A 21,391-nucleotide genomic window follows, 5' to 3' on the forward strand; every position below is an offset into this window, starting at 1 on the left:
CCCATTTGACTCATCTGCTTTTCCTTTGGCCTTTGGGTAGGAAGATTCACTTCTGAAACATTTTCTAAATTCACTTTGGTGAACTCTTCCCCCTTAGTTGCACTTTGTGCCATTTAAAAAAAATAATTGCATTTTCTGCAACATAATGTGCTAGTTTCAGGGTTTAAAATTTCATCAGAACCCACGTTTTCTTTCTTAGAGCAATATCTTTACTTTAAAAAACATCATTTTCTAACGCACTACCAGCTGTAATATGGTGCCTTTTAAGCAGTAAATGCTATAAGATTTCTCTAGAATTCTGTTGCATTCTGCTAACTTAGAACAGGTTTTTCATTAATTATACATTTGTACTCTCATATATATTGTTTTGGCTTTTGCCAGTCAAAGATTTTCTAATTTCTGAACTTTTCTGCTGCAGTCTATGCTAAGACAGTATCTTCTCTGAGGAAAACTATAACACAGGACTGTCAATAATCCTAATATTTTCAGTGTTAAAAAGGCTGGAAATCTATAAAGTTTCATTCCTCCAGGCTTTTTCTGCCTCAAAGCAAATAGGCAAACTTCGCATAGTTATTCTCCACAGGGAATGTAGTCAATCCTTCCCAAGATGTAAAAGCAAACCCTGTAATGTGAGTTATATTTTCAACCAGGTGCTTACATTTCCAGGTGTACCATCCAGTAACGTACAAACCAGAACTTTGCAGGAAGTCAGAGCATTGTAAATTTTTACACAATTATGCACCAGAAGAGCATAAAATGGTCTGTGCTGTGATCTTTGCTTATTGGAACTAACTGGAACAGAAGCATTGCCCATTTTACATTCATGGTGAAATGCAGCCAAGCTGAGTCTGATCACTGGACGTTCCAGAGAGTCAACTTGACCATGTTCTCCTGCGTGACAGCAGTTTTTACTTCCTTAATTGCTCTTAATTCTTAGACATTTGTCTTCAAAAGATAAGTAAAGCTGGAGAGATATAACATTTAGAAAGGATGGTGATCACTCCATAGAAAGAGGTAGAGAAAAAACAGCTTCTGAATGATAGAAAACCAGCATGGAGCACATGGTCCTAGAGAATTTAAAAAGTCAGTTATTTGACTAAAACGCCCCAGAGATCCTGTGTCAGAACCAGCTTGAGAGATGTGCCTATCACCATGCTTGACATGATTCCGTGTCATCTGTCTTTTTCCTTACCAAACATCTTCTGCTCCTACCATGCTGCTTCCCTGCGTGTTCCTATTCCATTTTCCGTGTGGTCTCCCCCCCCCAGTCACCCACATTCCCCTCTGCTTGAGGTTTGCTCTTGCCACCCTTTCTGCAAAAAGTGTGACAAACCCTCACCTCCGTCTCTGTCCCTGTGTCCCCTCAGCCGTGTCCCCAGACCTCTGTGATCTGGGGTCTCTTTCCCCTTAGTTGCACTTTGTGCCATTTAAAAAAAAAAATTGCATTTTTTGCAACATAATGTGCTAGTTTCAGGGTTTTAAATTTCATCAGAACCCACGTTTTCTTTCTTAGAGCAAGAAGGGGAAAGAGATCAGCCCAGGGAGGCCGAGGCTGAAGGTGAGGCCTGAGGGCAGCGCTGTGGGGACCCTCCCGGAGCCCTCACCAAGAGCTCAGCCCACAGAGCCCCGGGAGAAGCCAGGAATGAACCTGAACGCTTTGTTCCAGCATATACAGTTCACAGAGAAGCAGGCGAGGGAGAAGAGGAGCTTCATCCAACAAGGTCGGCCCCATGGGCGCCATCCTGAGGGGCCTCCCCATTCCCACAGCGTGTCCTGAGGGGACTCATGCCGGGGAAAGCTTGGCAGAGCCAGCGTGGCTGGTTCTTGCCACCAGCCTGTTTCTATAAGGGTGTAACAACTGAGGATTTACAAACTAAGCACACACTCTTACAGGTTTTTGTTGCCTTGCAGCTAAATGCGACATAAATAGAAGTTATGAAAAAATTAACCAAATAAAAGAAGAGCTGAGTGCTGCAAAAATTAACTTAGAAACCAAGGTGAGCAGGCATATTTATAGTGTATATAATAATGAAATACATTCTGTTTACAAATACACAACCTGTTCTTTCAGGAATAAGCACTTTCGAGGAGTGTGCTTCACCTGCTGAAGGAGGAAACACCTGCAGTGTGGAGGAAACCTGCACTGGGCCTTTCTGAATTAAAAATGTGTCCATCAACATCCTTCCTCCTACAGATCTCACCCCTGGGGCTGGCCCTGGCTGTGTTCATACCCTGTTTGAACAGTCCTGCAACTTGTTACAGCACTTTCCTCCAGTCTGCAGAACACATCCCTTGGTTGCCCAACGCCATTTATTAATGGCCTTTCACAAAAAATAAATGGAAACATTCCCTGTATTTATTTCACAGGTTCTTGAGTCATATACTGAAGATCTTTCTGTGCGCTTTCAGTTAAGTCTTACAAGCCCTAAGTGTTTTTCTAGGGAGGCCAAAGACAGAGGAAAGTTCCTGAATCTATTTAGTGATTTTATTACTCTTTCCATTTAATCAAACTGCAGATGTATTTTCAGATTAAGCCAGAGTTTTTCACCAACAACACCTGTGGTTGCGAATTATTTGAAAATCCATTTGCTTGTGTCTGAAAATTAAGTCTAAATACCCTCCCCTGTGCTCTTAAGTATCTGTGGTGACAGAATGTGTGTTCACAACAGGAAAGCATGTGGAGCCTCCTTTGAAGTCAGAGCTGTTGGATCCTATCATTTAAATAAACAACTTCAAGAACCTTTGGGAGATTGCCTCATCTAGTTGTGAAAATAAATGTTTGGGGGATGACTTTCATCCTTCCTAAAACAGTTTCTTCTGCCTTTTGTAACAGACTATATAATATATATATAGGTGTGTGTATATATATATCAACATTGCTGAGAAGGGATCAGAATAGAACTAATTTACAAATATTTACTGGTTGCAAATTGAGACTATAATCATGCAGGCAGTTATTCAGACACTCACATTTATGCATGCCACAATCTCAGAGCCCAAAGGTGCTTTAAAATAGTAACTTATTTATCCAACACAGATTATATCTGGATGTTGTTAGGTGCTTGTTAGGTGCAGTCCTCAGTAATCTTACTCCCAAGTTTATTTATGAACATTACAGTTTTATGTTTATACTAATAATTTGTTATTGATGCATTGTGATTTATAATCAAGGTTTATGTGGTAGGTACAGAAGGTCTCAGGAGTAGAGCCATTATTGTAAATGACTAATGGGAAGAGCTGAAGAACTATTTCTAATTAAATTTTATGTGCTTTACTGACCAGTATTAATTATATTCTCACTGATGTCCACAAAAATACATTTTACTTGCTTTCCTAGTCTGACATTGATTCATTTATAGATAGGAAATGATACAGAACAGTAGTGGAATAGAAAAATGCATTTTAATCAGGCTGTATTTAGGGTTAAAGATTATATAGTTATTGACATTATTTAAAGTAATTTATTTTTCACTACAGGAATTAGCTTTACATATGTCTGCAATAGTTCATGTAATTCAAATAATATTAAATAATGCTGTTCAATTTATCCCACACCAAATAACTGCAGTTCTTTACAAGCACACATATCCAACCACATGCATGCTCAGCAGCTGATGCCTGACCAAGATGATGAGAGTGAGTTCAAAAGTTTTTTGACATCTATTTCACAGACATTGCCTGTGGTCAACCAAAGAGTCCTAGGAAATGCAATTTTCTCTCTTATCTAAAACCAGGTAGCATGTAATTAGAAGCCAAATTACAGCATTTTTCTGTTTGTAGCTCAATGACTTATTTTAAAAATTGATTGCAAACTCATAGATGAATTTTGGCATCTTGGAGAAACTACACTGAAGCTAGTTATGTACAGTGTTACAGATACAGTGATGAAAGACCACCTACTCTCTTTGAATTCATATGTAAAATAAATTCTGAACCAAGCATGACCTGCACACTTAGCATGCTGGATATATCAGGGGTGAGGAAAAAATGTAGTCCTCTCCTTTCCAACTCTCACATTGCAGTCTTTGGGCATTTCCTTCCACTATACTCTTTTTTTGAATAGATGCACTTCATCTGTGCCCTCTCCATAATCATGTGCATTATTTAACTTCAAAATATTTTCATTTTTACCACTGTAATACCATTCTTATTTGGTCTTTTCTGCTTCTACACACACAAACACTCGTGAATCAGCCTGAATGTTCAATTAAATTCCTGATACTTACCCTGTGCCTTTACTCTCTGTGGGCAAATCTTAACTTTGCTTTTCCTATTCATTTTTCTGAGTCAAGAGAACTTGACACTCCATCAAAAGAATGATTCTCCTCCTTTAAGACTCTACACTTAGCTGCTTCCTATTTGTTATTGTTATAGTTTATCCCACCACATATCTGCACTTTGGTAAGATGATGATACAGTAGGTGTGCTAGAAAAACAAGAAGTCTTCAGCAAATTTTGAAAATGCAGTGGTTGAACAGCATACCCTCCTATCAGATGAACTAATGGTTAAAAGTAATAAAACTCTAAATAAACCTAGGTGCAAAATTGAGGTTTAGGGCTTGGGGGGTTTATGATCAAACTGTCAATAACCAGTGAGATAATTCCCATTACCCTTCCTCAGCTAAAAAATCCAGAAATTGTGCTCAGAAAAATATCCCACTCTCCTATGCATACTCCATAGTGACATTGCAGAGTGGATGACATTACAGCCATTCAGCCAAAACCAGGATGCTGGACCCCTGTCCCTCTGACATTATTCTGATATTATTGTCTCATTTGCTTTGTGAGATGGAGGATGCTGGATTATGTTGGCTAAAGGATCCCATGTGGTCAATATTTTTCCTGAAAAAAAAATTCTTCTAAATCTAGCAGATTTTAAAATGCCATTTTAGATAGACAGAGCACCATTAAATGAGTCTTTCACAGAAAGAAGACTTTTCAAAATCTTAGCAGCATACTGAAAGGTTATTGAGGGAAAAAAAAAAGAGCTTTTATGCTTTTGTTAGTCCAGCAGCTGTGCCAGCTCTTTTTAAACTGGACCAAGATCATTGTGTACAATTTCAGAGTATATTAAACAATTAAACAATAACTTCTTTTTTTTTTTTCCTTTTGGAAGGTTCAGCATCTTTCTGTAAAGCAGTTCAATGCAGAAATTCTGAAGAAACGTGAAGACAGCTTAGAAAAACAAAAAGCTGAACTAATTAATCAAAAAGCCAGTCTTCTTAAAATCATGGTATGTTTCCAGCTGTGATATTCACACAGCTCTTTTCTACTGTACGAGAGCAATCAGCTTTAACATTTGAAAATTTGGAAAGGCTAATGTCTTAATCAGGAAATTTTTACTGTTTTTTTTATAGTAGTGTATGTAACAACGTAAACTTAGATAAATTCTCACATTTCATTTAAACCATAATCTAAGATAATGTATGCTGCATTTTATCACCAAAGCTGATTTTATATTCTTGACTTAATTTCTTAATGTTTGCTCTTGTATGAGTGAACTCCAATTCTGACAGATTATTTCCTTTGTAAAAGTAAGCTACGGAGGCCTCGCCTTAAATTGGATTGCCTCATCCACAGTAAAAAATATTGAAAAGGATCAAAGGAAAACCCCAGGGAGGCCCACACCACATTTTAGCAAATGTGGACAGTTTAGCAATCCTGACATAGCACACAATCTCTTTTATGCCAGACACACCTCACCACCTCTTCAAAGGTAGCTACTTACAACAAGTTTTGCAGTTCTCTCAGATGCTAACCTGAATATTGCCTTCCTCTTACTTTGTTGAATCTTTTTGGATCCTCCACAGAGAAGCAGTCTTTTCTGCATATATATTTGCCCTTTAAATCAGCAGAGCTAATTTTAAATATTCAGTACAAACCCACCAATATTAAACCTAAATCTTTAGGCAGATATCCTTTTACCTTTAGTCATAGTCCTGCATCACCCAAAGTATTCCCAATATGTGTGAAGTTGGATATATGTTATCTTTTCTTTTTTCCTGCATATAGGGGTAATTTCAATATGAGAGTTGCTGCTTCAAGTCTATAACATAATATAGTGACTTTTAAAAAATGCCGTTACCAAGAATAGACCCTTCATTTTTGCAGAGAAAAAAAAAAGTTTAAAACAACAGGCATAATGATGGATCCATAGCTTATTTTCATGCTTTTATAAGAAAAAGAAAATATTTTCTTTACTTTTACATTTTAAAATTTTATTTACATTCCTACTACAAATTTAAGGATAAAAAACAACAGTGTGTCTGAGTCTGCCTAGCTTAACAAAGACTTTCACTTTTTTCACTTGAATATTCAGTCTTCCCTTTCTTTTTTTCAGGCAGATGCAAAGAGAAAAATTGCTGAAGAGGAAGATAAGTTTACCAAAGAAATAACAGAGTTTAACAATGAATATGGACTAACAAGTAATAGAGATCTTCATATAAAAAAGAAAGTCAAGACTGAAATAAATGATTTAGAGAATGAAGCAGCTCTGTTGAAAAATGGTAAGTCTTATTTTAAAGCAGTTTATCTTGGATTAACACAAATTGATAAAATACAGCTGTTTAGCACTGAACTGAAAGAGTGTGGACTGACATACCAAGCATAATTAAAGGCTCTTCTGTTCCCTATCCTCTTCAGCCTTTCTGATGTGAGCACTGTGAGGAGAAGGAGCCAACCTAAAGAGGCATCTCCCCATGTCTGATTCTGCCAGCACAGAGCTCATGGTTGTACAGAGCCACTGAAGTAGGTTTAGAATCACCTGTGGCTGAGCATTGCCTTAGCTTCAAAAGAATTGTATACACAGATGTCCATTGGTTCTTCACTGGCACAGTGTAGCTTGATTTTCAGCTAAGGTACAGAGTTGGGATCTCTCAGAGCACAGGGTCACACTGCAGGGCAGCCCTTCCTCAAGGAATTCGGGGTCGTCATGGATCACAGGCTGAACATGAGTCAACGACATCAGAAGGCCAACACCACACTGAGACACAAACAGAATTCTGACCTCTAACACATGAAAATAATTCCTCACTCTGTTTGAGGCAGTTAAGCTCTGAACTGGAGCACTATGCATCTCATTTTGATCTTAAATTAAAAAAAAAAAAAGTGTGGACCAGCCGGAGAGAATCCACATAGGACCAGTGAGAGTGATCAGAGTTCTGGAGCACATGATAAAGAAGAAAATGAAAGAATTGTGACTATTTAAGCTATTAAGGAAAAGACTGATGAAAGATGGATATCAGTCTTCTTATTGTATAGGTATCCTGTAGAAAGGAAATAAATATATTCTCTATACCTATAGTCAACTGAATATAAAGTAACAAGTGTAAAGCACAACAGAGAGTCTGTCTGACAGCTTAAGAACCTTTCTAACAACAGTGGACAACTGAAGCTCTCTCCCTTAAAGATTCTTTAAAGATTCAATTGCCAAAGGAATTGTGAGTGTCCATTACCAAAGATTATAAAAAAAAGGATCAAACTAGCATTTTTCAGAAACAAGAGGTACAGTTGATCCTGCCTTCAGGAGAAGAATGCAGTAGGTGACCCCTCAAAGTCTGTTCCAGCCTCATGATCTGTCAAGCAACAGCACTTTCAATTCCCCATAACTGCTGTAAAGTTTCTGAAAAATTACTGTCCACTGGAGTTTGCACTTGGTAACACCTTCTATCTTATTTCCTGTGGCTAAGATACTAATCTACAGCTGAAAAGTCTGCATTTGGTGTCAAGTGCTACTTTTAGCATTTATTTTTTTACATAGTCAGGCAGAGCTGGGCAGTTAAATGACCAGTAGTACCTGAAGATTGACCAACATTCTTCTCTAAGTTCAGTTGCCATCTCAGTTCCATCCTTTAGTCGCACCTTTCTTGAGGCACAGCCTGTCTTTTTGTTCACTATACTCCTGGGCACACTGACAACTCTGAAGTGAAAAGTTTAAGCAACTCATAGCTAGGAATTATGTGAGGACCTCCAATTGGTAGAAAAACAATCACAATTAATTCCAGATGCTGTCTAATAGTAAGGTTCAAATATATATAACACCAAAAATACTAAGAAGGGGTTTTATTCAGTCCTGCTGAGAGGGGTCTGTTCTCCACCTATTCAATCAGTCATCTTCCTTTCTTTATAGCTGAATTAACTGTAAAGCAAAACATTCTTTTTATGCCCAGACAACAAAATATGTTGAACAGCTCAATAACATTAAAAAAATCCTTTTCTTTCAGAGCTATGAATACATTGTACGACATAATTTCCTGTAAACTGTGTTATATATGAATTATTTTCATTTATTTTATTTTATATTTAAGGTTCTTTTGACTAGCTGAAGATTGGTAGAAGTAGTTAAGAATATTTAAGATTGTATCATGAATGCTAAAACTGTGATGCATTTTAATTTAAAATGTATTTTTTCTTAGAAATGGAGTCAATGGAACATAAAAATGTTCAGTTAAATGCACTCCAGCTGCAGAAGAATGAATTAAAGCAGGATTTATTTACTCTGCAAAGTGAGCTCAAAGGTGTGCCTGATAACCATTTCTTGTGATAGTTATTTCTGGCTTGACAGATGCTTTTGAAAAATGTTTTCTGTCAATTTTCTCAAGCAAAAGGAATCATAGTTACAATATTTTAATTTATTTTTACAATATGCAATACATCATTTTTAAACCTGATTATAACAAATATTATGGATTTCAATGAGAGTTAATTTAAATGTTATTGCTATGAGATTCAGAGATCTGCTGATTCATGAGCTGTAAAGATCAAAGAAAGTTTTGCTTTTGCTGGTAAGTCATATACTTAAATGTAGAATTTAATGTTTCAAAGAACTTAAATTCAACATAAATATTGTTTAAAATCTTCTGTGTCAAAGGTGATCACAGCAATAGGGAATACTTTGAAATCTGAATTAAAATAATGTAAACGAGTGCTTTAGTATCTTTTTTTACCAATATCTAAGTAAGAGCTAAGAAAAGCAGTAAATACGGTCCTAAATTGTTTGGGAAAAGGAGTGAAATTTTCTAGATTGCAATATGTGATTACAATAATGAAAAAAAATTAATTTTCTTTATTTAGATGACTTTACCCTTCAAAGAGTTTCATGAAGAAATATTAGAAAATATAAATTTAGAATATGTAGAAGGTCTTTGAGTATGGATGATTAATATATATTTATAGGGTAATTGTGATTTCATGTTTAGACCTTGAGAAAGTAATCAGGGAAGCAGAAAGAATGACTAAAGATTTAGAAGCAGAAAAAGTCCAAGTCACTGAAAAACCTCAGACTGATCCTGAATGTTTAAGGTAAAAGCCTCGTATTATTTAGTTGTTAATTTCATTTTAGGATTGTAACTGCAGTGTAACTGCAGTCTAGTCCTGGTAACTTTCATGTACTTTCAAGGTAACTTTTACCTTTCATGTGCAATATTCTGTCTGAAATCAGCAGAAGGATTCATTTTATATTAATCAGCCCCAAGTCCTGTTGTTGATTTCAGCATCGCACCCTCACATGCACTCCCAAAGAACTCAAAACTGCAAGTGTTTGCAGGGGTGTCAGTGAAACCCAGAGCAAGAACAAACTGCTGCTGCTTGGGTGGAAGATCCTGAGGTCCTGTAGAAATGGTGGTGCTGCACAAAGCACTGAGGAGCCACCCAGTGCTAAATTTATTTCTGCTGAGCCCATTGCAATGGACTGGGCTGGCCACAGTAACCTCCTTGGGTAGCAGGGACTTATTTTGCAGCAACTAAATACAGATTTGTTTTCTCTGTGTTCTCTGCTATCTAGTTTGCCTTCTAATTAAGCTGGCTTGAAAAAAAAATTGACTTGACCAAGATAGAAGAGAAGACCTTGTATACTCTCCCTTAACAGAGAAATTTTCTTCTCAGGAATTGGGTGGTGACACTTCATTTCTTGTCAGTTTGCTTAAGTGAAACATTAGGTTTTCACTTCACAAAATATAATGTAATCTATTTTTTTTAAAAATCTCCGAATACAGAAAGCCCCATATCACAGAACTGACCACCTTTTTCCTATTTTATGATAGTCCAGATGGAAATGCCTGGAATATTTAAAAATAATTAATAGACAATGCAAAGGAACTCCTCTTTATAAAGCTAGACCAAAAGATACTCCAACAAAAATTAAGGAAAATACGACTTATATTACAATCACAGGGTTTTTTCCTATATATACCTAAGCTTTTGACAAAAATAAGTAAATATAGTGGGGATTTTTTTTTATCTGAAAACTTTCAATGGAAAGTTACAACTTTGCAGAGAACCCTGAGCAATTTTTTGAAAGACGATTTGGTAATGACCCATTTTTTGCTGAATATTGGTTTTTGAAAGAAAATGATATATCAGCCCTATTACTAACTCTCTTCAACCTCTTACACGGTGTTGAGACATGGCCAAAATCCCCTCAGCATAAAAATTAATTAGCTCACAATCCTGCATACAGTAGCAAAAAATTTGCATTCAACATATACATAGAAGACACAGTGTAAATAATAATAACAGTAACGATTCTCAGGGACAGCACATTATATTTCACTCCTTTACATTATTCATTCAATCATGATATATTGGGGTTGGTGATACACGAGGCTGTCAGCTTCCTTCCAACTAACATACTTCCCTTGGAGTAGTTTACTGCCATGATGCCACTGAATATCCAAATTTGTGGAATTAGTTTTCCATAGTAGGTTTCCTGTGTGGAAGGTACAGAAGTAGCCAGCATTATCATACTTTTAATCCCCAGCTCTGCCACTGAGAGCCTAAGGATCAATCACATCCATGTGTCTCTTTCTAGTGAAATTAACTCACAGCTCTTCAAAACATCTTGGTTTTCTCTGGGTGAAAACTGGATAAAACATATTAAATTCTATTAACTGCAAAATCAGCAAGTATCATTTACAAACAAGGCAAGAAGGATGATGAGATTTTCTTATTTCATGAAATGCCTCCTTCTGTCAAGATAAGCTAATATTATTTGATATTTGCATGTAGTGCAAAATTTAAAGTGCTCCTATGCTATTACCAGTATCACAAAATGTAAGCCCTTCTTGAAGTCTAGTAATATACTGAACACATTTTCTTAAAATGGAAACATTTTTTCATTTCAGATACTGGAAAAAGTTTAACACAGATTTGCCTAAATCATGTTTTTATCTTGCACTTGCTTTTGATCAGAAAAGCTCAATGCTTCATAGAGAGAGATAGCCCTGAAAAAGTTAACTCAGATGCCAGAAGCAATAGAGTTGTGCTGCTGTATTTCCATGTCAGCACTAAGAGATTCTGCTTTTCTGTGTGCCAAGCAGACAATCCTCATTTGTCTGCCTCTCTATGTCACTGCTGGGCTCTTTAGAACCACCCCAAACTTTATCAGACTCATACAACTCTAGCAGTTGTTTGGTGGGTTTTTTTTTTTTCAGTTTAACAAAGCCTACTCATCGCTTCTTGGTTTGAACTACTGAATTAAGAGAATGAAAGGGGATTTGAAGTATTAGACACTGTAAATTGTGCAGCATAGAAATAGTTCCCTGGAGGGTATCTGATCACTCTCTGGTACCTCTGTGTTATCAAGAGGATGGAGCCAGAATCTGCACAGTAAGAGAACAAAAGGAAAAAAGAGGAAGTTGAAACAAGAGGATTTCGTGCGAATTTAAGGAAAAAGAATTTTTATCATGAGGAGGCACAGTTTGCTTAGAGAGGTTGCATAGTTTTCACCCTTGAAGGTTCTTCTTCTTGAAACACACTCATATTCTTGTGTCTATCTTAGCAGGAGTCAATTTTGGTCATGTTAAAATCAATGTGATTGAACCTTCTGTGTCTGAGAAACAACTCTTTTTAGACTAACAAGATTAGGGTTTTTTATCCCCATACAGAGTTTATTGCAAGAATAGAATTCTAGTTTTCACTGAAAATCATTTTTATTACACATAAAGATAATATTTTGACACATGTAATGTGGGTCAGAAATACTTTTTTTTTTTCCTTATAAAATAGCACAAAATCTGATGTTATTTTTTACAGAGATGGAAATCACACCACTCTAAGTGGTAAAAATACTTTTTTTTTATGCTTCCTTAGAACAAACATGAGAGACAGTCAGCATCAATAACCTGATATATGTAGCTCCCAGATCACCCTGCAAGTCTGTTACTGTATCACATCCCTAGTCCCAGCTTAAAAATCAATATCAAAAGTAGCTGGCAAGGCAAGAATCTTCATTGCAATTAAGTATATATCTAAAAGTAAATTGCATTTCAGCTGAACAGCGTAGCCAGCTAATTCAAATTACAGCAATTCATCTTTGATCTGAGAAAAATGCCCCATACCACGTCTGCAGTTTCATAAAATTTCTCTGAAATCCATCAAAGAATTGAAAAGGGTCATGAGAAGCACACACCAGTAATTCCAGCAGCTGTTGGAGCTGCTGTAGAGGCTTGTCCTGATCCACACTGGATGCAGAAAAAATCCAACCAGAACTGGAATGTTAAGCACAGATGTAATTAGCAGGCACCTTGGAAAATGTAAGTCTTATGATGCAGGTGCATAATTCAGAGAAATTTTTAAGAAAACAGGGCCTTTTTTTCTTTATTTTTTGTTGGTTTTTTGGTTTGTTTTTTTGTTGTTTTTTTTTTTTTTTTGTTTTTGTTTTTTTTTAGTTTTAGGTTTGTAATTTTTTTGTTTTTCCCTAAAGAGAGCTGCAATTAAGATCAAAAGCCTTGTTTTAATCATCTGTTCTGCCAATGCCATCCTCAAACACAAAACAGCAGGAAAGAACTTTGGCATCAGCTCTCTGGAGTCCCATTTCCCTGGCAGGTAGCAAGTAACATCACTTAAGTGGAACAATGCAGGAGTCAAACAGACACTAACTGATACCAGCAAATTCCTAACTGTGGCATTTCATTGTTATATTCACTGTAATTACTGTATTAATTATTTATCCTCTTTCACATTTTAATTTTAAATTTTTTGTGTTGCCTTAAGTAAAACAGCCTAGAAATAATTCTAGCTGAAGTTCATTTAGACTAAAACCAGAGCATGTCTACCTAAAATAGATATCTTTCAACCTATTTAAAAGGTAGAATAAGGATAAAATGCTTCTTTGAAACCTGAATTTCTCTTCTGCTTCTACAGAAAAGAAGTAGCAGAAAGCAAATGCATGAAATCTGCTTATTTTGTAAATAGTTCACAGCTTTGCATACATGTCTAAATGTTAAAAATATAGTATTCTTTCTTATTCTTCATAATCCAGAAAAAGAAACACTATTACCAAAATTAGGAAGGAAAAAGTAATTTTTTTCATACATATCATACAGTAAATATATTCTTTAGAGCTCAACAAATTGTTCATGCAAACAACAGACTGCCTAAGCCCCATGCATTCTTCTGGTGGGTTAAACTTTTTTTGCAATTTAATTTTATGTTAACTTTTATAATCAGAAAATATCAGTCTCTGGAGTAATATATGTGGTTCAAAATTAGTTTTTCAATGGCAGTCTCCTCATTGATTTTTTGAGCTTTTCTTTTTAATAGCAGTGCCTAGTGGAACTATTATAGCTTGAATTATGTTAAAATAGCTTTCCATTATGAATTGCAGAATGGATTTACAAAAAGCAGATCAAATCTGACTAATGATGTCCTTTGATAAGATAACAGATATGTTAGACAAAAAAATTCCAATGTCATCCATCTAGACATTTATAAGGTATTTGATGCTATCCCACATGGAAAAATACTAGTTAACCTAGGGAAGACATATTAAAAAAAATTAAGTAAAGAAATGTGTAATAGTAACAACAGTCATAGGTCTGCAATTTAAAATTCTGGGACTTGAAGGTAACAACAGTCACAGTTGGTCTTGCTAATGTTTTAATTAATGACTTTAGAATGGAAAGTGCTTCAAGACGTTATCTTAAACAATTAAACTCTACACCTTGCAGAAGAGTCACTAAAAAGAGGAGGAATATGGATTGTATACCATGTAAGTTTGTCTGCTTGTACACAATTAGGGACTTCAATAACGGGTACCTGGAAGCAGAGAGGACTGAGCATACTGTGTGTGCAAAACACAGCTATAAACATCAAAAGAAAATATAAAGCTGTGCATGAGATAAAAGAAAGTTATTTCCAAAAAATACCAGGAGGGTGTAAGAATACTTTGTACAAATCTTTCACCTACTTGTCAAAAAAGATTCATTCAACCTGAAAGATGAGCAGAGCATGGAAAGCCCATAAAGCAGAATGAAACAAGGACAATCCTAAATCTTTTTTTAGTTCTGAGTCTATTATACACATGAAGAAAGCAGTACATAACAGAGACACTAAGTTCAGCAATAGAGTAGGCATATTAATATACCTAGATTAAGATCTAGTTTTCTTTGTCCATTAGAAAAATAAAGATCATTGAACCAGAAGAACCATTGACCCCTATTTGCTTTCCCTGCCTTTCAATAGAAATTTTATTGACCTCTAGAAACACATTTCATTTCAAATCTCACATACATGCTTGTATATTTTTTCTTTCCTATGTACCTCATTCTTACAGTTCCAATGAAAAGTAATCCACACAACTTTGGTTTGCTGTCTGCACAAAAGCAAATCTCATCCTAGATGTGCAATTTAATTTAGTGTGCCTTAACCTTTCCATGTTTATTCACCTATTATTATATATACCTTAAATATGTCTTGTGATGGTTTATGTGTTTGGAAAATACCACCACATTTTTCAAGACGTCTAACTGCTCTTATTAATAGGTGCCTGAAAACATTCACAAAATGAAAACTTAAATGTAAAATACATAGTTACTTTTGATTAAACATTTTATCCAGGATGCCAAAAGCAGAAAATTTCTTATTTTACTTGAGGTAGATGAATTTCTTTTGATTTGCATTTAATTTCCATTCTTATGTTGTCTAGTACCTTCCTTGTGTTCATGTTTCATCTTCTTGCTAGACTTCATTATTACTACTAGATCACTTGCTTAATTTTATTATTCTTCTGCTCCATCAAGCACAGACTTTTATATTTAATTGTGTAACTCAAGTACTTGACTTTATATTTTGGGATACTGTATTCCATTTAGGACTTGTTTTATCTCTTCCTCAATCAATTCATAATAGTCTGAAATTTATTGACTTCTCCAACTGTATCAATAGCATATTCTGTTTAGTAATGTCAGCAAATTTTAAATACCAATAAAATCTCGCTCTCACTGTAGAAACATACAGGTGCTTTAAACCCAGTCTTGAACTGACAGAATTACCTCAGTGTCTTACCTCTACTTGAGCTTGAGACAATAAACTTAAGTCTTCAATACTTTTCTTCAGTCCCAATAAAGTCTTAAAACATTGATAAATATATCTCCTGATGTTCATGATGAAATCCCAGAAAAATCAAGATATGTACTCTCAAGTTATATATAGCTTCTTAAGGAATTTCATTTTGTACCATGGAGTCTGTGCCATGTATATCAGTGTCAAACAGTTCTGTTTTATAACACACTACAATGTTTTCCCTCCAATTTATGACTAAAAAATAAAATGGTGGTCGTAAACAAGGCAAAGACAAAAAGGAGAATATAGAAAAAAATTTGTACTTGTGGCAGCTGAACATAACAATCTGCTCCTCCTGCAATTCCACCGACAATTAGGTAGGGTCTTTCAGCCCCACTAGAAAAAAAAAAAACAACTCTAAAATCAGATATTAACCCTACCTTCTACAGAAATTATTTCTCCTTTAAGACCTCTTTACAGAAAATTACTCTTGGAATACAAGTTTTGGATACTAAAGTCTTGATCCAGTAATTTGAATCTATGGATGAGTTGCAGAGAGACCTGTTTGACAATAACATTATTTTCTTCATAGTTCAATTTATAATACTAGCATGTATTGATTTCAAATTATTTTTCCTCTTTGCCACATGCATCTGGAGGTGAAATTCAAGAAGAATGTGTATCAACCACAAATGCCAATGACATTTAATAGCTGGGCTCATTTCAGAGCTGCAAAATCGATCATCTTCAGTGATCTCCTCCTTCTTCATCTCTGTCACTTCTAGCATTCAAGACTAATGGAAAATGGGCCATTGATAGCAGAACTCAGTCTAGGACAAGATAGCATCCAAAAAATGCTGATGTTGTTTTCCCACCTACTTGATTTAAGGCTAGGTTTAGCTATTGCAAATGTGGCATTTCAGCTCCAGCTGTTCATTAGAGCCTATGATACTGTAACTTGCCAAGACACTGTTAGTCCAGTGCAATGACTTATTTTAAAGCTATATTTTATTGTCAATAAGGAGAACAAAATGCTAAAAACAAAACAAAACCAAAGGACAAGGGGAGCCAAATGCTAATGTGATTTTTAGATTATTTTTCCTAAGAGATCTGCCTTTTTTCATAGTCATAAAAAGGGTATAATTGTCAAATTAATCCTTGTTCTAGCAAAAGTTACATCTTTTTCCATTTTCAAAGGTGACAGAAAACCTGCCTTCTATCGAGACAGTATAGTTTCATGAATAATTGGTTTGCACATTCAATCTGATAATGGAAAGATGAATATGAATATCCTGCTTATCTTAAATGTAAAATGAAAAGACTGAATCTGCTTTCAGGTTAAACATTTTTTTTTAATAGTTCCATTGTCTCACATTCCTTCTGGTAAAACTTCATCATTTATTCAGTAACTCAGGCGTCTCCAATGCATTAATTTTGTAGACTGTAACCTAACAGACAGCTCTTATTTTGTGAGTATATTATTCCTGGCACATAGTGTAATTATCTAGCTTCTAAATAAGAAAGAAGGAAGACCTGAAAGCAGAATCAATTGATTAATGTAAGAATTAAACACCACATTTGAATGAATGTCTTGTATCACCACTACCTGATGATATGTAAGGAATTGTGCTGTCACTACACTTAAAAGTCTTATGAAATATTTGAAATAAAATTTTAAAATCCATGCACAAAATGTTACTTTTAAAGCCCATCATCAACAGAAATTAATTGACAATCCCAAGACACAAATAAGCAACTCCTACTGCTGATCTTCTGCTTGTTCTATTCCTAGTGTGGACCTAGTATGGACTGGTAGCATTCCTAGCTAGCAAGTGGCAAACAGGCTGTGCATCAGTTTTACACTGTGACAGACAATGGGAGAGCATTTTCTCCGAGACCAGCAGACTCTGTCTTTTCCTAAAGTAAATTAAACTATTGGGCTTTGGTTTGTCCCAAGCAAATTAGGGTTCTAATATCACAGTAGCAGAGAACACAGAGAGAAAAAATGCAGAGACAAGGCAATGAAGTTAAGGAGATTTAATCAAGATCACAAGCTGATCCTAGACCTTGAAGTGAACTTCTGTCAATGAGATGGACTGAAAACTAACAATGTACTACAGTGCACTGAAAATTTCATTTCTAAAGCATAGTTCAAAATTCCCTTTTCAATTCTTGTGTTATGAGAAATATTTCTGAAAGAAGGGACATTTCCTCCTTTATAATGGAAGCACATAGAGCAAATGCTTTTTCCATATTGATGGTAAGATATTTGCATTTTCCACAGGAACAACAAAATTAACTTCCAGTCCAGTCTTAGTCTGTTGTTCTAAAGCTGCACAGTGACTAAGCTATTCCTCTGTTTAAAGATATATCATTTAATAAAGCCATTTTTGTGCAGACCAACTCTCTTTGCACTAGGACAGCTAAAGAGGTACATCTCTGTAGCAAGGTCAAATAATTTATTGTCTATTATAGTATATAAAATCAATAATAGTTGCTACCTTCTGTTTCAACTTCAGAAGAAACAAGGTCCTACTTTAATGCATTGGTTTAGCTATTTTATGACAAGGAGAATATTTTTGGTCTTTTTGTATGTTCCAGAACATTTAGATTGTTTCCTGAAACTGTATTAAGCGTAAACAACTTTATCTTTGTCATTATGCTTTTCTTCTGACAGCCATGAAAAGACCCAGTATAATCTCATCACCTTGTATTTATCAGACTGCTGAAAGCTCTGTCAGAGATTTCTCTGGGCCCCCCAAGTATTAATTTAAATCACTACAGTCATTGATGTGTAGAGCTGAGGTATCTCCTTTTAGCAGGACTGAACTATCTTTTGCATGGAGAAATATCTATACTAAAGTAATCCTTATTGTAGAAAAGTTGGAGAACTCCTGGCTGAGAGTACTGGGAAACAGTAAGTGCTGAGAAACAGTGGGAGCAGGGGGGAGAGAAGAGGAACAAAATCTGCGGAGTTTTGGGAGGGTATGGAGCAATGGGGCAGCAGAGCACCCATCTAATCCAACATTCTGTCTCCAGCAGAGGCTACAAGAAGATACCCAGGAGAGATAAGAACAGTAACAGATGGTACTTTCTAAGTATCACCATTCCAATTCACATGTTTAAATAAGGAATATGATGACTAGTGAAGCCATATATCTTTCACAGTTTATGGAAACAACACAGTCCAGAATTTTGTCTAACTAGCAAACTTAAATCCCAACCAGGAAAACAGATCAATGAGGCTTTTCTCACACAAGTCAAATTGAGAACTGGGACCAAAGCTGAAAAAAAGTTATCCAGCAACAGTTCTCTGACCTGAAAATTTATTTGCTTTTGGACACAGACTTAAGAAAGAGTTGGAAAAATGCAAAGATGATAGCTGGGAAAGTGTCTGTGAGACTCTTCAAACAGAAATTGAAATTCTGCAAATGGTATGCCATTTAAATGATATTTTTTAAGTGTTTGATAATTTTAGTTTTAAAGGTGTTCTTTAGAATGATTGGCAGTGGTTTTAGATAAGCAGGTTTTTAGACTATGCACATACCTAGATATCCTCTTGATGCAGACACGCTCCAATATTAATTTGTTTCAGATTATTTCCAAATATACAGGAATATAATTTCTACAGAAAAGGAAAGCACAAAGAACAATTTAAAGATATTCTTTTAGCACAAGAAAGATGTACTGAGGGGGGACTTATATAAATTGTTATTTTATTGAAAGCTGCAAAAGATTATGCATTTAGGAGCTAAATTAACCTTTACCTCCAGCTGCCAGTTAAATGGAAGATGGAAGCATGGAGAAATAAGATGATAATAACATCCTTTCATCTAGTATTTTATTTTGTCCACTCACAAATTCCTTACAAAAACTTACTAAAACATGTTTTTCTCTGAATGTCAATCCTAACTTCAAATTTCTTGATTGTCAGTCTGTGTCACAATACAAAGAGAAAAAATATTTTGAAGTCCCTTTTGGGAAACATAGAGGTTTTAAAGGTTCATTTTAGAGCCCCTGATTGAGCTGTACAAAGACACAGCTGCCACTACCATCAAGCAGAATGACAGTCCTGAGAAATTTGCATTAGTCACTCTTATAATCAGTTTCAAGTTTCTGTTGAAGTAATGTAACTTACTTGTACTTTGTCATTTTTTTCATTAATTTGTTCAGAAAGAAAAATAAAACAGCTCAATGCTTAAAAGTTTCTCTGTAAAAAAAACCTATACTCATAATGTTTCATTTTCTACAATTCCATTCTTTCTCTTTTCCAGAATTTATCACAAAAGAAGTCTTCAGGGAAATGAATGATACGTCATAATATGGAGTGTCATAGAAGCAAGTCTGAGAATTTTTAAATTGTTTTACTCTGGTTCTATCAGATTTGCTTCTATTTTCTGTTTGATTAACTCTCACTCTGATTCTGCCTTTACTTTCCATTAAAATAAAGTTTGATTCATTTAAAACTGAGGGAAGGTTTGTGTTTTATCTTCACATTCAATAGCTATCCCTCTATAGGTTCCTCTTTGTGGCCCAAGGATCACAGCACCTGGTAAACCACACATAAAGCTCAGTTCCTACATTACTAGCTCTATTCTTTAGGTACTATTTTTCAAATGAATGCTCTCCTATTTTTAAAGGTAGTGGCATGGTCTTATTTGAGAGGAAGACTGCTATTACCATCAATAACTCTTAACAGGAGCTGTGACTATTTCATTTATTCCTCAACAATGTAATTCTGTAATGAATTCCCTGAAATAGCTCAGCTCCAGGAACACAGCTTGACAGTCCAGAAAATTTTGCAGATCTGCTTAGCTCTAGGTGCCTCCAGTGGTGGTAAGCCAGGCTATTACTTAGCACTTGCCTTCTGATAACACAGAAAAATCTTTTCTCCCTCTCCCACAACCCACAAAATACTGGGTGCTTAACTTCAGCACTCGAGAGCAGATAAAACCTTATTCTAAATGAAAAGTCCACATTCCTAGTGGATTGGTGCAGAATTTTGGTTGAACCAGAATCCCTGTTCACTCCAGCATGTAGGATGTATAACCAACAGCAGCTCCCAGCCCCGCAGAGGGAACTGAGTTTATCATTCAGGTGCTTACAGCAAAACCATGTAAGAGCATTCACTCTGCTCAACCTCAGTCCTCTCTGTGCCCGTGGTTTCATCACATCCCACTGCATGTGCAAGTATTTTTCAATGCTTCCCACCTAGTGGTGGGATGGATAATTGCTCTTTGCTAGCTTTTCTACAACCTGAGCCCTCCAAGCTACAGTGAGTATTTGTCACACAAAACTGCAAAAGATGTTTTATTAAGAAGGGAGGAATAAATCACTTTTGGAAGCTGACCAACTTCTGCCTTAGATGGAGAAAGTTTTTCCTCTTGGGATACAGCTGCAGTTTGAAGTTTGGCAAGGTTTGATCTGCAGCACTGGTATCAAAGAGTCTTCTGATCCACTGGGTTAGCTAGCATAATTCCAAGTGGTTGGAATTATCATTCTTAATAACTAGTGCTGTTGAAGCTGACATTCCTATAAGACTTTTTTTGGTCTCTTCCCTAAGACAGCTCCTCTTAGGATTGCTTGATTTTTAAACAACTTAGTCCCACAGCTTCTAGGGACCATCTGAGTTCCCAAGTTAGGCAACTGCTGCTTGTGGGTTTTCATCAAATCCAAAATAATTCAGTTACATATCAAAACATATACAGGCAGCTAAAGCAGTGCTGAGTTTAATTGATGAAACATAAATCTGGGACTTGCTAGAATGACTGTTTATCTTGATCTTTTTTTCTTCGTTTAAGAAAACTTGCTTATGTTGAGTATTTGGCAGTCAATCAGGAAAACCTTTTTAAACTTTGTGCTTGTGTACTTATAGTTGCTTTTATTTCTGAAAATCCTTGAATTTCTTTTGAAATGGTCTCATATTTATACAGCACTTTGGTCCATATAGATTAAATATTCAGATAGGACATAAACCAGAGCTCACTGGCTTACCTCAAATGTATCTTTGAAATTTAGGTCTAAGTGGAATGAACAATAGTATCTAATAACTACCAATTAACACTATAGATTAATGTTCCTGTATCACCTGAAAAATCATCTGGAAAAAAAA

The 21,391-nt window shown here is 35.6% G+C and overlaps 1 protein-coding gene and 1 long non-coding RNA gene across 9 annotated transcripts in view; one reads left to right on the forward strand and one right to left on the reverse strand.

The window, feature by feature from the left end:
• The window catches only part of LOC135306843 (uncharacterized), a 45,671-nt gene that overhangs the window by 16,195 nt on the left and 8,085 nt on the right, over window positions 1-21,391 (reverse strand). The window contains exon 1 of one of the 3 annotated variants that reach the window (XR_010367596.1): window positions 2,060-2,184. The exons of 1 other annotated variant lie outside the window; for it this stretch is intronic. This is a non-coding gene — a long non-coding RNA (uncharacterized LOC135306843). Of the gene's footprint in view, window positions 1-1,339; window positions 1,739-2,059; window positions 2,185-21,391 lie in introns of those variants that run through there. One more of the 3 variants, XR_010367595.1, reaches the window with a different exon arrangement.
• CCDC172 (coiled-coil domain containing 172) lies at window positions 1,138-19,749 on the forward strand. 6 transcript variants are annotated; one of them, XR_010367590.1, is made up of 8 exons: window positions 1,138-1,721; window positions 1,912-1,997; window positions 5,117-5,233; window positions 6,341-6,506; window positions 8,415-8,516; window positions 9,198-9,300; window positions 13,947-18,713; window positions 19,554-19,749. XR_010367590.1 is itself a non-coding variant. In XM_064431417.1 (8 exons), exons 1-8 carry the CDS (start codon window positions 1,643-1,645, stop codon window positions 19,584-19,586), a joined length of 774 nt encoding a protein of 257 aa, XP_064287487.1. In that variant the 5' UTR covers window positions 1,141-1,642; the 3' UTR covers window positions 19,587-19,749. The 6 variants fall into 6 exon arrangements, 2 of the variants coding, with proteins under 2 accessions (XP_064287487.1, XP_064287488.1); XR_010367591.1 differs by having other exon boundaries at window positions 1,140-1,721; window positions 18,319-18,713; XR_010367592.1 differs by having other exon boundaries at window positions 1,141-1,721; window positions 18,322-18,713.

Source organism: Passer domesticus, chromosome 8, assembly GCF_036417665.1.
Source record: "Passer domesticus isolate bPasDom1 chromosome 8, bPasDom1.hap1, whole genome shotgun sequence".
In the NCBI taxonomy this organism is placed as follows: Eukaryota; Metazoa; Chordata; class Aves; order Passeriformes; family Passeridae; genus Passer; species Passer domesticus.